This window comes from Misgurnus anguillicaudatus, chromosome 2, assembly GCF_027580225.2.
Source record: "Misgurnus anguillicaudatus chromosome 2, ASM2758022v2, whole genome shotgun sequence".
Taxonomy (NCBI): Eukaryota; Metazoa; Chordata; class Actinopteri; order Cypriniformes; family Cobitidae; genus Misgurnus; species Misgurnus anguillicaudatus.
This window is the reverse complement of record NC_073338.2, coordinates 3,803,434-3,818,936: the sequence shown is the minus strand read 5'-3', so window position 1 is coordinate 3,818,936 and position 15,503 is coordinate 3,803,434. Positions and strand designations below refer to the sequence as shown.

The 15,503-nt window shown below is 37.1% G+C and overlaps 2 protein-coding genes across 3 annotated transcripts; both read left to right on the top strand.

The window, feature by feature from the left end:
* Positions 1 to 4,193: 4,193 nt before the first annotated feature.
* Positions 4,194 to 5,936, top strand: foxq1a (forkhead box Q1a). Its single transcript, XM_055201150.2, has one exon. It carries the CDS (start codon positions 4,530 to 4,532, stop codon positions 5,427 to 5,429), a length of 900 nt encoding a protein of 299 aa, XP_055057125.1. The 5' UTR covers positions 4,194 to 4,529; the 3' UTR covers positions 5,430 to 5,936.
* A 5,333-nt stretch (positions 5,937 to 11,269) lies between these two features.
* Positions 11,270 to 14,615, top strand: foxf2a (forkhead box F2a). Of its 2 annotated transcripts, none has more exons than XM_055201149.2 (2): positions 11,270 to 12,802; positions 14,049 to 14,615. In XM_055201149.2, the coding sequence occupies exons 1-2, from the start codon at positions 11,821 to 11,823 to the stop codon at positions 14,216 to 14,218; spliced, it is 1,152 nt and encodes a 383-aa protein (XP_055057124.1). In that variant the 5' UTR covers positions 11,270 to 11,820; the 3' UTR covers positions 14,219 to 14,615. The 2 variants fall into 2 exon arrangements, with proteins under 2 accessions (XP_055057124.1, XP_055057123.1); XM_055201148.2 differs by having other exon boundaries at positions 11,322 to 12,802; positions 14,046 to 14,615.
* Positions 14,616 to 15,503: the final 888 nt, after the last annotated feature.

Genomic DNA, 15,503 nt, shown 5'->3' with positions numbered 1-15,503 from the left:
TACTATCAGCAAAACCATGGTTTTACTACATTAACCATGGTTTAACTATGGTTTTTGAAAAACATGTTTGTCAAAACCATGGTTATTTTTCATAAGGGAAGTGAGTCACAAACTGGCAACACACACAAAACATTATCCCACTATCTCTGGATAACTTATGATTCACAATATGTTCATGTCGTTTACATTATATGCACTTACCATACCGATTGCCAACAAAACTAAAATATTTGATGCAGTTTTACTTACCATCTGTGACTTATGAACAGATTGGGACTGCCCCATTTCAACAAAATCCAGCATTAATCAACATTAAACACACAACTTCAATACTACCCTGGATAAACAAATTGTATCCATTGTTTCCATAATGCTGGATTCTTTTGGAAGCTGTACAAGTTTAAATTTCCCTGACAAACAACAACACACTTCTTTGGTGACGTTAATTTCTTGTAAGCTCTTGGTGATGTGTGCATGTGCTATTCCGGTTAAAGTGCCCGTATAAGGACTTCCACTGTACCTTCTGCACTGGAATTGCCCATACAAGAAATAGAGCAAGAATATTACATATGAATCTTTCAGGTTCAGATAAAAACTTTCCGAAACTTGTACGAACCCTAGCAAAGTGCATTTGGCAAAGAAATACTTAGTCAACCTTCCAACTGCGAAATAAGGAACTAGCTAATTTTTTTTTAGTTCTACAACGTACAAGTAATACAGCAATATTTAAAAATACATTTTGATAAACATTCTGTCACTGCCAATAGTGGCACTTGTTTTACTTCAACCACTTTTTAAACAAAGAAGGGCAGAGCTTAGGTAGCTAATGTCGAAACTGGTGTTTTTTATTTCCTACAGAGTTTTAAGAGTATAGACCACTTAATTGCCCACGTCACTGTGACGTCACCGCTCTAGCTGGAGGCAAAAATAAGTAGGAACTCATAGCCGGCACACTAGGTTTGGACTTTAAAATGTCGTCTTGATGTGTTTCTGGCTGCCAGAATAGAAGGAACAGCACTTTTGGTTCAAAAATAAAGTTTTATCGGATCCCGGCAGACATTCCTTCACAGAAATCAAGAAGACAATTGTGATTGAATGCAATACGGCGTACAGACTGAACGGAGACGATCATAAATAATGCTTGTGTTTGCAGAGCACACTTCATATCAGGTAAAATAATCTATGCATATGTACTGGTGTGTTGGTTTTATCTACAAATCAGCAAGTTTCTGTTTTATAGGTGAAAAGTCACCAACCGGGCTATTGTTTAGCTTAAATGTTAAACAAAGATACAGCGATAGATGTGTGTGCCATCCTTTGAATGGTCTCTTAAAATAAACCACATTGCTAAGCATAGTTATCCCAGTGATAGGTTACATTAGACAATAAGAATAAGCCTTGACAAAATTCCCCAAACCACCCGAAAGTAATTAATTTGCTGTCTAGGAAATATCCAAAACCTGGTTAAAATCGCAAAAAATTCATTTAAAAAAATAGCGGTCACGGCCCCGCAGAATCAGTGACTGCACATATTCCGACAGTTCCTAACCTTGTTCTGCATCCATGTTTAATTAATTTCTCATAAAACGTGCTAGCTTACGCTTGTCAACATTGCCTCCATGGCTCTTTTTGCCTCCAGCTAAGCCCCGCCCACCCGGAGACGTTGCAATGTTTACAAACTTTTAAGGGGTCTATTGTCATAGTCATTTTGAGATTTCAGACTTACACCACAGTTTCACTGTCGGGTTTAAGAAGCTATGGTTTATACCTTCTTATTTCTCAGTGTTGCCTCACCATTAATCTACTAGGACAAACACATGTAGAAATATAGGCCAGCTACTTTGGAGGCCTTCAATATCAGAATCTCAATAAATCCAAGAAAAGAGTTGGACTGCATTTCTGTTTCTGTGACTGTATGGAATGAATCACTTCTGACTTGGAAATGGTTTAAACTCTTCTGTTTATGATTTGCTAACAAGCATTATGAAAGACACTGTGTCTGTGGTAAAGAGATGGCAACAGGGGTTGATCTACTAGGTTTAGAATTTAAGGCTATTTCTTCAATGACCTTACAGCTTTTTTACACATTGAAAAGACATTTGCTCATTTAATGACAAAAAGCACTCCATGGTTCAATGAACATTGTATTTTGAATTCGAACTATTATAAAATAGTAAATTACTATTTACTTGTCAGTTAGTGATCATTTGAACAAAAACAAGATGAAGAGGAGCTGAATAGGAGACAATGTGTTTGACTTGTCATAAATTTCCCAATTCTGTACACACTGCTGAAGAGAAAGAATGAACTGCCTCACTCGTGACTGTTTATCTTTGGGCCTGTTAGCTGTGTGCTCCAGATTACTGGAAACAATTTCTTTCTGGGAAGCCGCACATAAACACAGAAGGGGAAAATTAGAGAGTGCACATGTCTATAACTCCACTGGTCCGTCATAATTTTCAGTTGAACCTGCCCTGCATACTGCAGCTCTGCAGACCACAGAATGTGCCATATTTATTTGGCTTGGGTAGTGTGGAGTAAGCAGGTCCAGGCCAGTGTTTGGTGAAGGGATACCCATTCCACCATTGCTTGAGGAAGAAATTTAACTCAGCTGCTGCCATTTCACATTATGAATTTTGAAATTAACCACCTTTCAAAAACAGAAATAAGAGCATGGGCACATTGCATATAAATAGAGCTGTGGGGGAAACCAGGTGGGGTGAATGTGTAAGTCATTGTTGGTTTTGCCTAAAGTGTCAGACAGTATTATATTAATAGAAGAAAAAAATAGTGTTCAAATGCCATTATTGGTAGACAACAAGCTATGTGTGTGAAGATGCTGCTGGACATTTGTGTGCAGCCATTGAAGCAATTAAGAATACGTATATTCATACGTTCGATTCTTCAAATATTTAGATTTAAATGATTGAGTCAAAAGATTTAATACATCTGTTTAATACATTGTCTGATTGAATTACCTCTGACTGTTTGTGCTACAAAATAGGCTTGGTAAAGTGATGTTTACAGCTATAACTGAATACTTGGTCATTTAATAAATATTGCCCTTTTAATATCTTAACAAGCAGTTTAAATAGATTAGTTAAGGGTTTTAAGTGAAATATCATTATAATATTTTTTTGATCACTATCGAAGAAGTGTTTTCACGGCTACACAAATAAATATTGACCTAACAATAATTCATAAAAAACTGCAAATCACTTCATGTGAGATTATCACTATCTAAATATTTGAGTTATGGCCTGGACTGCCCAGGCAGCTGTTAGGAGCTCAACTCTTCTCCCGTCACACCTGCAGGGAACACCAACTCATTACTTTTAACTTTAAATGTGAGTGAAAAATTGTGACCTTTGAAAACGACAACAGGCATATCTTAAAAATGGTGCAGTGTTGTATGTCATGTTTCAAGTATCCAGAAGATCCAGTGATTAAATAAACTGTTAATTATAATTGTGAAACATGTCAGTATTGCTCCCTCCTGCCTGCATGGTTTAAAATGCTGCTTGGCAGAGGGCAGAAATACATTTCTTTTGAAGAAACAGGAATTTAGTTATTTTAATTAATTAAAGAATGATCCGTAATGAATTGGAAAAAAACGTTGTTGTCTAAAAATCTGTCTTTGAGATTTATTCATTCCATTCTGATCTCAGGATATTTACACCATATATTTGACTCAAAATGCATTTTATTAATATCTTACAGTCAATTCTCCTATACACTTTGGACAATTCTTTTGCTGCCTTAAATGTTTTTGTTTAATCAACTTGGATTTATAAGTCATTTTAACTTACTATTAATTATCTTGACAAGACATGAGTTGCTACAACTTATAAAATGAAGTTGACTTAATTTAACAACAAATCATATGTAGTCAAGATAAATAATACGTTAAAATGAATGACTTGTAAATCCGTTAATTAAAGTTAATTAAAAAAATATTAAGGCAGCAACGTTTTTTTATAGTGTAGTGTTCAAACTATTTTAGTACAGTAGCCTACACAGCACACAAAATCATCCATGTCTGATAAACGCACGCCACCTGGTTTCCTGCAGGTGAAACATGTCAGGGAATGCGTGGACAAAGGTAAACAACGATAAAGGTGAGCCCACCTGATAGTGATGAAAATTGGAAAACCAACTAGGTAATACATAATTTCAACTTTAACTGATAATTATTCATACACGTCCACACAAGCGTTATTTCATAAAATGACCCTTGGCCGTTTCGCAAAGATTGATTTCTAGTCCTAAAGACGGCTTTGTCAAGCCCCGCCCCTGTAGGCATACCCGGAGGTGAGCGGCTATATTAGACAGCTGAGCGCTCGTTCGGGATGTTTTGTGCACCTCTTATGCCGCAGCAGGTACAAATCCTGTCATCGTAACACTTTGGATTGTTCTTGACATCGCTGCGTGGACATTGTAGCTCTGAATCAACGCATGTGTTAAGAAACCAGAATATTTCGTGGAAACAGGCGTTGGACAGAGTTGACACCAGAACATCGAGCCTCAGAATGAAACTGGAAGTTTTTTGCGGGGGTCACTACGACTCCAAGCCCGTGGAGCTGTGCAGCGACGCCGAAGGCAGTATCCCGTCGCCGCTATCGGCAGAGGAGGAGCTGGGCTCCGATGGAGACTGTGTGGCGCACAGTCCGGCACCTGTTCTCCCGGGTGCTGAAAGCAAAGGCAAGCCTTACACCCGGAGACCCAAGCCTCCGTATTCCTACATCGCTCTGATCGCCATGGCCATCCGTGACTCGAACTCGGGTCGTCTTACTCTGGCCGAAATTAATGACTACCTCATGAAAAAGTTCCCGTTCTTTCGAGGCAGCTATACAGGTTGGAGAAACTCGGTACGCCACAATCTGTCTCTCAACGACTGCTTTTTAAAGGTGCTGCGAGATCCCTCCAGACCGTGGGGCAAGGATAACTACTGGATGTTGAACCCGCATAGTGAGTACACCTTTGCGGACGGAGTGTTTCGTCGAAGGAGAAAGCGCATTAACAAAAAAGCAGGCAAGGAGCCAGAGGGGCCGAGTCAGATGGCTTCAGTGGACACCAGAGACTCTGTAGTTACGCCTCCATCCAGCGCAAAGTTTACGAGTTCTTTCGCCATTGACAGCATACTCAGCCGACCTTTCAGAAAAGAGGAACGCCCCGTTCACCAAACTGACACCTGGCAGGTGGGAGTGGACATGCTCCCTTATGTCATGCGTGGCTCTCCTGTCGCTATCCCCCATACACAGGTGCTTCGATCTTACGAGGACCCCGCAATAAGCTGCCGTCACCAAAGGGACTTCTTCCCTTTCCAGCTGACCTCCGAGAGCCCATCAGTCCCTCACACGACTACATTAATACCTGTGACATCTTCAGCGGCTTATCACCGGTTCAAGATTGACTATTTGTTGTCATAATGCTGTGAGGGTCTGGGTGGGAGACGTTGGCACTTTCTGTGTACTCATGACTTAATGCAAATACATTTCATCAGCCTGTATGTCGTCACAGATCACCTCAGGGGTTTGGGATACCAAAAAGCAATGGGACATGAAAAGCAGTGAGCACAGAGTTGTGAACAGTAAACTATTTAATTTTATATTGTTTATTGTCCTACTGAACTCGTATATTTATAATGTTTTGTCTTTTTTATTTGTAATTGTTTTAAACTTGCTGAACCAATTGCCTCGAACCAAAAAAAGTAGAAATGATACCTATTCATTTCAGATTTACCAGCAAGTAAGATAAACTATTCAAGCCAATTTGAATTCTTATTGAGGAGGTGAGACTGTTGCGTCAAACCCGTAAACTGGAATTAGAATGTAGAATTTGTTTTCCTGACAGAATGCATGCGCATTTTATACTGAAAAATAAAATATGTTTTCCAATTAAACACGAACAGACATTAATTATTGCCAGTCAGTTAATTAATCGCCTCTGTTTTTCTAAAGTTATTGTGAATTATGCCTTTATGTGTTTTTAATAAGCAATATCTGTCGACGTTTCCTCAATATATTTGATCCATTTGCTATTGATAACAGGATAAAACATGTGCACGTCCATCATTCTGGCAATAGCCAAATAGTTTTTATAGCACTACCTGCAGACCGTTACCCTAGGCCCCTTTATTACCTTCCTTAAAATCCCAGTAGAATGTAGTGTCTAATAGTTTTACTTTGCCGCGAGCTGTCCACGGTCCTGAAGATAAGGTGGCACAACTCGAGTTTCACAGGCGAGTATACTGTGATTTCCCCAGTGTTAGGCTAGTAATAATTTTGTATTCGATTTGTTTAATCACTTTAATATTTCGGTGCATTTAATAAAATTATGTGTTTAGTGAAAAGATAGTAATGTTCATGCAGAAATGTTCTACTAATTTCAAGACCTCACATATTGCTGGTAGATCAATTGTTCACATGAAATGTACAAATAAAGGTGCTGCCATAGATTTTTACATTTTTAAGAAAGTCGTTTGATATACTATTTTAAATTAGATTTTTTATTTTTCCTTTTTTAAGGTGTTTGCTTAATGACAGGTAACAAATTTCATTACTACATCTAACAACAAAAGTATAATATGATGGCAAAGACAAAGTAATTCCTAGCGAACTGACAAAGCATCATATCCTTTGCATTTAAAGGATTATGTATAGAACTAACTATACTGCAACCTATAGGTAGCAATGTACAATATTGTCTACTTCACATCACTATAATGCAAGCAACTGTAGTCTGAAGTCTGACATAAACAATTTCTAATTTATATACAAACATCCATATACATACATACAAACATAGGCCTACATTATACACAATACAATATTTCTCCTCTCCCCGAATTTGTCAGTATCAAAACAGAAATATACAGTTTATTAAGAAGGTTTATATTGACCAATTAAAGATTTTGTTTACATCTAGACCTTTTAAGTATATATTTTTACTATATAAAAAAGGTTTCGCATGTTAATCAATAACAATTACAATTTTAACAAAATTTAAAGTGTAATTTATGGAATTGTTTTGTTTTAAATCGAATAATTCTTTGTAAAAGGCACAAAGTTCATCACAATAATTTCCAAGTTTCTAACCACACACTTTTGTAACATCTTAGTTAATAATGATTTGATACACTTTTTTAAAATAAACATCCGATAGTGACAGCACACTTTCAGTAGTGACTGTAATGTTTTGTTAGTGACCACAATATTAAGTTTGCCCAGCTGAAACAAACTGTCAAACATATTGAACTATGTTACACATATGTCAGATGCACACCTGACAGTAAATAACTTATAAGAACATCTAGACTTTTAGAGCTAAGTCTAGAGGATAGTGCAAGTCAGAACAGGTATGCACATAGATTTTTTTACCTACAAAATATCTTACAATGTATTTTCACAAAATGTTCATTATAATAGACAACAGGATTAAAACACTTAACAATGAACAAAAATCTTGTCTAAAATTACAGGAATACATAAATCAAGGCCTAAATCCAGGGAACACATTTAACATCCATTCCACTCTTTCATGTTTTTTTCCCCCAATTTTGTTTCTTCACTCTTCTTTCGTTCTATTCCTGATTTTCCATATTCACAAACACGTCCGGCTCCCATAAAGTGGACCTAGTAACATTGCCATACAGAACGCCTCCTGTGTAAACAAAAGGCAGGAAAAGTCAAGGATGTGTTGAGGGCGCCTGTCATTACAACCAGAGGCTATCGTTATAGATGCAATTTATCGTTACCACCAATAGGCCTACCTATTATTCGGACTGATATCTGCCGATGATGCAGATAGTTTGGTGGTTATATTAACTTGCATTAACTAAATTCCAAAGATTACATTTTCTGAATGTTATTCATTCATATGAACTATGTTTCTTAACATTTTGAGCTCAAATTCATTGCATTTTCCTGTTTCTTGTGATGTCCCCATGAGGAAACAAGCTACAGATTGTTGGCCGATAAATTGACCCATCTCTAGTTATCGTCAGCTCTTTGGCACAGAGGTTTTAATGCAGATCAACATTCACAACGAAAATGTCTACAAACTGAAATGACACGAAGATCAGGGAGCTCCTAAGTATTATAACTGTAACTGCAAATGTAGATAAAAATCCACTAAGTGCACGATTACATGGCAAATCACTGTCAGTGTAAAAAAAATGAACCAAAATCAAAATCCAGACAAGCCCAGTACACATTTTTTTTTTGTGCGCGAAAACTGTACACGCCTGTGTTTGTCTGTATCTTGGATACTTGAGTAACATTGCATTATTTTAACTTGCATACTAAAACGATACTAAACATACAGTACTACAAATCTAATTTGAAAAACTGTACTAAAAGTGTGTTTATTTTTCCTAAATAAAGCAAGTGTTGCCTTTGGTACTACCAAAATAATGTCACAACTACACTCTAAAAAACAATGGTACTAAATAGCACTAAAAACTCGTAATCATAGACGAACCATTTTATCGCTATATAGCACTTATAAAGCACCTATGAAGAACCATACAGGGGTGATATAGCACCAAATATGGTTCTACGTTGCACAATATGGTTCTACTGGGCTTGTCTACGCAGGTGCTACACAAGTACAACCATTACATAGGTGCTATATGGCACTTAAAATGGTTCCCCTATGATTACGCGCCAGTGAACCATGTATTGTGCTATTTATAGCACACTCTAAAATGGCTGGGTTATTTTTGACCCATAATGGGTTGGACAGAACACACTGCTGGGTTAAAATTGACCCAATGCTGGGTTGTTTTAACCCAACTGCTGGGTTATTATTACGCCATGTTTGCCTAAAAACTACCCAACATTGGGTCATTTTTAACCAAGCATGGGCTCATTTTAACCCAACATGTATTCTGTCCAATATTTACCCATTATGGGTAAAAAATAACCCAGTCTTTTTTTAGAGTGTTGAACTTCACCACAACTAGAACTTTCGGTCTGTGACAGCACTTGGACAGCAAACACAGTTCAGGAGTGCGTTTCCCAAAAGCATCGTTGCTAACCTGTTAATAATTTACCTGGTTGGCAATGGGAAATTGCATTGAAACCAAAAAAGATGCTACCTTAGTTAGCAACTATGGTTTTGGGAAACGCACCCCTGAACAGTTGTACACATAGGAAATCTAAATTTTCTGGAATAACCCCCCCCCAAAAAAAAACTTTATACCAAATTGACCCTTCCCCAATTTATACCAAATTGACCCTTCCCCAATTTATGTGTGGATTACCAGTTCACTTAACATGGGGTGCGTTTCCCAAAAGCAAATATGGTCGCAAGTTCTATCATTAGTGTTCAATTGTAACAACGACCGTTAGCTAACGATTCTTTTAGGAAACATAACCCTGCAGATTTTTGGCATGTGGGAGGAAACCGGTATAAATAAATCCAGGCTGACACAGGGAGAACATGCAAACTCCACACAGAAATACCTGACTCCACCAGCCCGGGCATTATTTTTAATATATATATTTTTTACATATTTTAATATATTTTTAAAAACAACAATGGAACAAATAAGAGTTAAATGTAAGAGCTAAGGTTCCAAACAGGCACCTCCAATGTAAAATCCTTGTACCCAATAAAGTATGCTTTTATATTTAAATATTACTGTGTGTTTAATAGAAGGAGATTTTAATATTAAAATGCTTTTTAAATGTAAAAAGAATAAATGAAATTCTTTATTTAAAAAATTACTTCAGCTTTTTCATATTAAGATTAAGTTGCAGAAGTAATTAAAATCAATCTGACTAATTTTCTAAATGAGCTTAATCTTTTTTATTATTAAGTTATTTCGTTGGATTAAAGCTGGATTAGAGAGAAGGAGAAACATTCATCATTCGTAAGCCTCAATAATCTTTGTTTTCTCGTCGTAGAGTTTCCCCGAGAGCGGACCCAGATATATTTAGCAATTCAATGTGTATATTTTCTGTCCAGAACTACAAACATCCGTCCCCCGAGCTGTCTCTTGCTACGCGGAGAGTTAAAAACTCAAAAACTGACATTTCACAGCTCCTATTATGTCAAACAATATTCAAAACTAGATTTACGGCTGTTTTGTCACCTTTAGCCACAATAATACAACAAATCCACTCAACAATAATTCCCCCCAACAAAAGATTGTGTTAGACCTTCAAAGTCTTTCATTTTTTCTTTTTGACTAAAGTTTTTTCTGCGTCAAGCGTGCATCCTGAACGCAGCAGGAATAATGGGTTTGATGTTCTCAGGAATTTCAGGGCGATTATTTTCTTTACCTTTATTGTTTTGACGAGGGCTGATTTTATCATCGCATCCCTTTTGTCGTCTTTGATAAAAAAAAAATGAGGTTGCTTGTTTCTACTATGAGAGATGGTTGTATAAATTACCCTAGTTTTCGTATTTATAGCAATCATAGTATGCCTTATGTTTAATTATCCGAATGTAGGCTTTTAACAGTAATACAGCGCGTCGACTAGTTTATAAAAAAGAATTATATTTTGCTCATAACCAATTATTTCAATAATCGTCGTCACAAATGTAAAAATTTAAACGAATTCTATAAATTATATAGACTTGCTTCTGCATAAGAAAGAAAAATAATTAGCGTATCATTTTGTCATGCCTTAATACTACTACTACTACTACTACTACAACTACTACTACTAATAATAATAATAATAAAGACTGCATGTTATTTTAGATGTGTTATAGTTTTTATTTTATGGTAATCATGAATGTTACTTTGCACTGGAGATTTTTCCGTATGACCAATTAAGCTCACTTTCCACAATTAATTAGATCGTCTCCCAGGGGGCATGACAGGGGTCCAGGACGGTAAACTGACACTGCGCTGTGTGTGGTATCCAAGCAGCGCTGCTGAGGCTGATGGAAAAAGCCTGCTTCCACTCATGTCAGAATCATTTATCCAGAACAGCTCTTAAAAAGAACTTGTATACACTTGGAAAGGGATTTTTTTGCCCACCCCCATCATGCTAACCTGAAAAGATGCTCAACCAGCCGATTGCCTGTTTGCTCCAATTCTTCTCTTTTAGCATTTGGACATAATACGGCTGTTTTCAAACACACGTGCAATAGAGCCATTACATCGTGCCATTCACTATAAGTGCTTTTCTATCGACACCTCCTACCTTTCAGTGCCAGCTTACCAAAAATACGCAATTTATTATTGGCGTGGAGGTCTGACAGCGTTCACCCCGGTGTTTGGCGTGTGGCGTTGTTGACTGAAATGTCGGACGGGGCTTGATAAATGGCGTTATTGCGTGTATTTAGGTTGTCAGAGGGGAGGTGGGGAGCCTCTCTGCTCGGACTCTGCACAGCCTCCCGCCAGCCCGATAGCTGGAGGCATGCCAGACATGGAAAGGGGTGGGTCTCCACAGTTTGAGGAGATTTCTTGAAGGAATTTAGTGGGGATCTAGGGGGCAGAAAGAGATTTACGAATTGATAGGTGGTCGCGTTTTGTTTGGCCGCACGTCTTTGCGCCAGAAGACTCTGGAGCATTGAGTTTCCTTCTCTTAAAGGATTAGTCTTCACGATGGCCACCAAGAGACTAAGGAGGGGTTGCTATCCTGGCGACATACAGCTGGTAGTTTCAACCCGGAGCGCGTCCTGCAAGCAGAGCAGGATTCTGGCGCACTGACCTACATCCGCCCGCATTGAAGAGACGCTGATTTAGTTTAGAGAGATATTTGCCTGAGTATCTATAGTTTCTTATTTTTAATCTGTGTTATATACTGATCCTGTCGTTCACCTCTGTCAGGATTTTTTTGGGGGGGTTAAGACGTAACAATGACGACTGAGAATTCTCAGCAGCAGCTGGACCCGCCGCCACCTCTCAGATCCAGCCCTGCATCCAGTGGCATGCACTCGGTGGTTCAGAGCACACAGACAGTGCTGGAGAGCACAAATGCTACAGGCACCAAAAGCAAAAAGTCGAATTCGGGCATGAGACGCCCTGAAAAACCACCTTACTCTTATATCGCTCTTATAGTAATGGCGATCCAGAGCTCTCCGACCAAGAGATTAACACTGAGTGAAATTTATCAGTTTCTTCAGGCTCGTTTCCCGTTTTTTAGAGGCTCATATCAGGGCTGGAAAAATTCTGTAAGACATAATTTGTCTCTAAACGAGTGTTTCATTAAACTTCCTAAGGGCCTCGGGCGGCCGGGCAAAGGCCATTATTGGACAATTGATCCCGGGAGCGAGTTTATGTTTGAGGAGGGCTCCTTTCGACGCCGACCACGGGGTTTCCGAAGGAAATGTCAGGCTCTTAAACCTATGTACCGTATGATGAATGGAATCGGCTTTGGAGCTTCTATGCTGCCCCAAAATTTTGACTTCCAGTCCCCCTCGGCGTCCCTGGCCTGTCACGCTAACGGTTACAATCTGGACATGATGACCAACGCTGTGCCTGGCGTTCATGCGGGCTACGACGGCCTTAGTGCAAGTCACCATGTCTCACACATGTCTTCAAGCCCGGGCTCTACATATATGACGGCATGCCAGGTCACCACAAACGGTGAATACGGCCCAGACAGCAGCAATAGTCCGCTTCATTCACCACCGACGATGGCAGGCTCTTTGGAGTGCCATTCGCCGTATGGAGCCGCCTCGGCGCACTGGGCTTCATCTGGTGTGTCTCCTTATATAAAACAGCAGCCACTGTCCTCCAGCAGCCCGAGCTCCTCTGGATTACACTCGAGTATGACTCCCTATTCTCTGGAGCAAAGCTATTTGCATCATAACGGCAGAGACTCGGCCGACATCTCAGGTAAAATTGCTCATTGTGACTGCCCATAATGTCTCGATGTAATTTTTCCAGGTAGGTGAATGAATAATTAAAAAATATATTGGGAATTTAGGTTATATTAAACAAGCAAACAAGTCGCTTTTAGTAAGAATCGGTCTAAATTCAGGACAATTTACAGCCCAGCAATTTAAGCACACAAAACAAAACAAAACAAAAAGTACACCTAAATCAGCAAAATTCAGACGACGCTTTGAACTATGTATTTTCGTCTACGGTGCTGGATAAAGGGATTAAGTAGGTTATTTATTTTATATTTATATTAAACATTTACATTTAATTGTATAGTAGTATTTTATATTTATATATATATAGTGTGTATGTATGGATACACAATATATATATATATATATATATATATATATATATATATATATATATATATATATATATATATATATATATATATATATATATATATATATATATATATACACACACACAATATACTAAGTTTAAGAATGTTTAAGAAAACAGCAGATTCTTGAAGCAGAATAAATTTGTGTGCGGTTTGGGATTTTTCAAAATATTTAAAGATTAAGGAAAAAATACAGTCTTTGCTAGGATTTGTAGTAAAAAGACGCGAAACCAATGCAAAAAAACACACGAAAAGATGCGCTGTTTTAAGTGCACGGGAAGGACTGGCGTGTCATATGGAATTTGGCGATTACGCACTTCATGAGAATGGGTTGAGCTAGGGATTTTACAATTTTACAAGAGGTGCGCAAAGCGCGCGAGCAGCTAGCTATTTGTGTTGGGTCTTTATATGCCACACAAACATAGAACATCACGTTTAACAATTAATATAAACTGATATAAGTCATTTTGTAAATTATAAGAATATACTGTTACAAACAAAACAAAGATGAAAGGAAATTTGGTATTAATTAAACTGTATTAATTTGAAAGTAGAGCAAATTTACAATGTTATTGTGTCTTAATAACCTCAAACAATTAAAATGACATTTCATGACAAGTATTCGTCTGAAGAGTCACATACATTTTTTGATAAATTCTATATAGATTTTGTTTATCGTGCTGGTATAACGTCTAACGCCTTGTGACTTTTAACTTAATCGCCGGTCATATTTGTAAATTGATAAAAAGTAAATAATAATAATAACATTTTCATTCAATACAAATAAAAAGAGTGGTTTCGATACAGATTTCTTTCCAGATATTAATAATTATATAACTTTTTTTGCAGTAGGAATGTCTCGATACCAAACCCACACCTCTCCGGTCTGTGACAGAAAAGACTTTGTGTTGAATTTCAACGGCATTACGTCATTTCATCCAACCACCAGTGGATCATACTATCATCATCAACTACATCATCACCAAGGAGTCTGTCAAGATGTGAAGCCATGCGTTATGTAAACTATTGCAAGAAGATAATAAATAAAGCATGAGCTCGCGATTAACAGATTGAGTGCTTGAGGCACGGTAATCTATGAAGAAACTAAAATAAACAAAATACGCAATGAATGCGTTTATCGATCAGTGTAAAAGGAAAACAATATGAAGGAGCAAAGGAATGTATCGACACTTAGGACTGTATATGGAGAGATAACGTTTTGGCATTGAGGTTTAGGCATATTCATTATTGTGAAACAAACCTCAAAACGTCTGCCAATGTTGAAACAATGCTTAACCAAACTGTTTTTATCATAGTTCATAATCAATAGCTTTCTGTTTTAATTAATTACATTTCTTGTGTGAATAAGAAAATACATTGTTCCAATAACTGAGCTTAATAAAGGCCCAGTAAACTTGACACCGGATATTTTCGTTTCATTAACAGCACAATTGAGAAGGTAAAACTCTACAAATCATAGGTATGGTCAAGTCCCAATCCCAGTTATCTTTGTCTGAATCTTGTGTGCTTCTTTTTGACAGCTCTTAAAAGATTATACCTCCTATATTTAGAGGGGTAAATATCAGTTTGAAAATCACATATAAACAGGGAACAGACTTAAGAATATCATAATAAAATAATACTGCACTTTTGTTGGCTTAACAAGTTGACAAAATACATGTACAGTAATAAAACGATGTATTCTCAGAAACAGTGTATTTATTTGTTTTGTGCTCAACAGTTTATAGATGTTTTCCCCATGAAAAGACTCTCTTTGACACTTTACCACACTGGAAAAAAAGATTCATTGAATTTAATCAATTTTTTAAGGTAAGTGGTTGCAATCAAAAGCTACATTTAAACAAAAAATATTAGTAACGTAAAATAAAATATAAAACTTTTGTTTAAATGTAGCTTAAATAAATTGATTGCAACCACTTACCTTAAAAAATGTGATTAAATTCAATGAATCATTTTTTTAGTGCAGTTTAATGAACTCTGAATGTAGCTTACAAAATTAAATCAGTTTACTAAATGTATTCAAAGCAATACAAAAATTGTCCAAAACGTTACATGCACCTTTTTAACGTGAGTACGCTCATCTTAAAAATATATATTTTGACCGGCAATTTTAAGAATTTATTGTTTTTATCTTGTTATTTTCTTTTCTATTTTGCCTTAATTTTTTATCATGTAACTGGTTTGTTATACAGTACGGTTCTTATGTAAAAAATAAATAAATCAAAAGGTAAATCAAAAAGACACAAAGATAATAAAGAACAGACAGGGTTATGATTAATTCTTTTA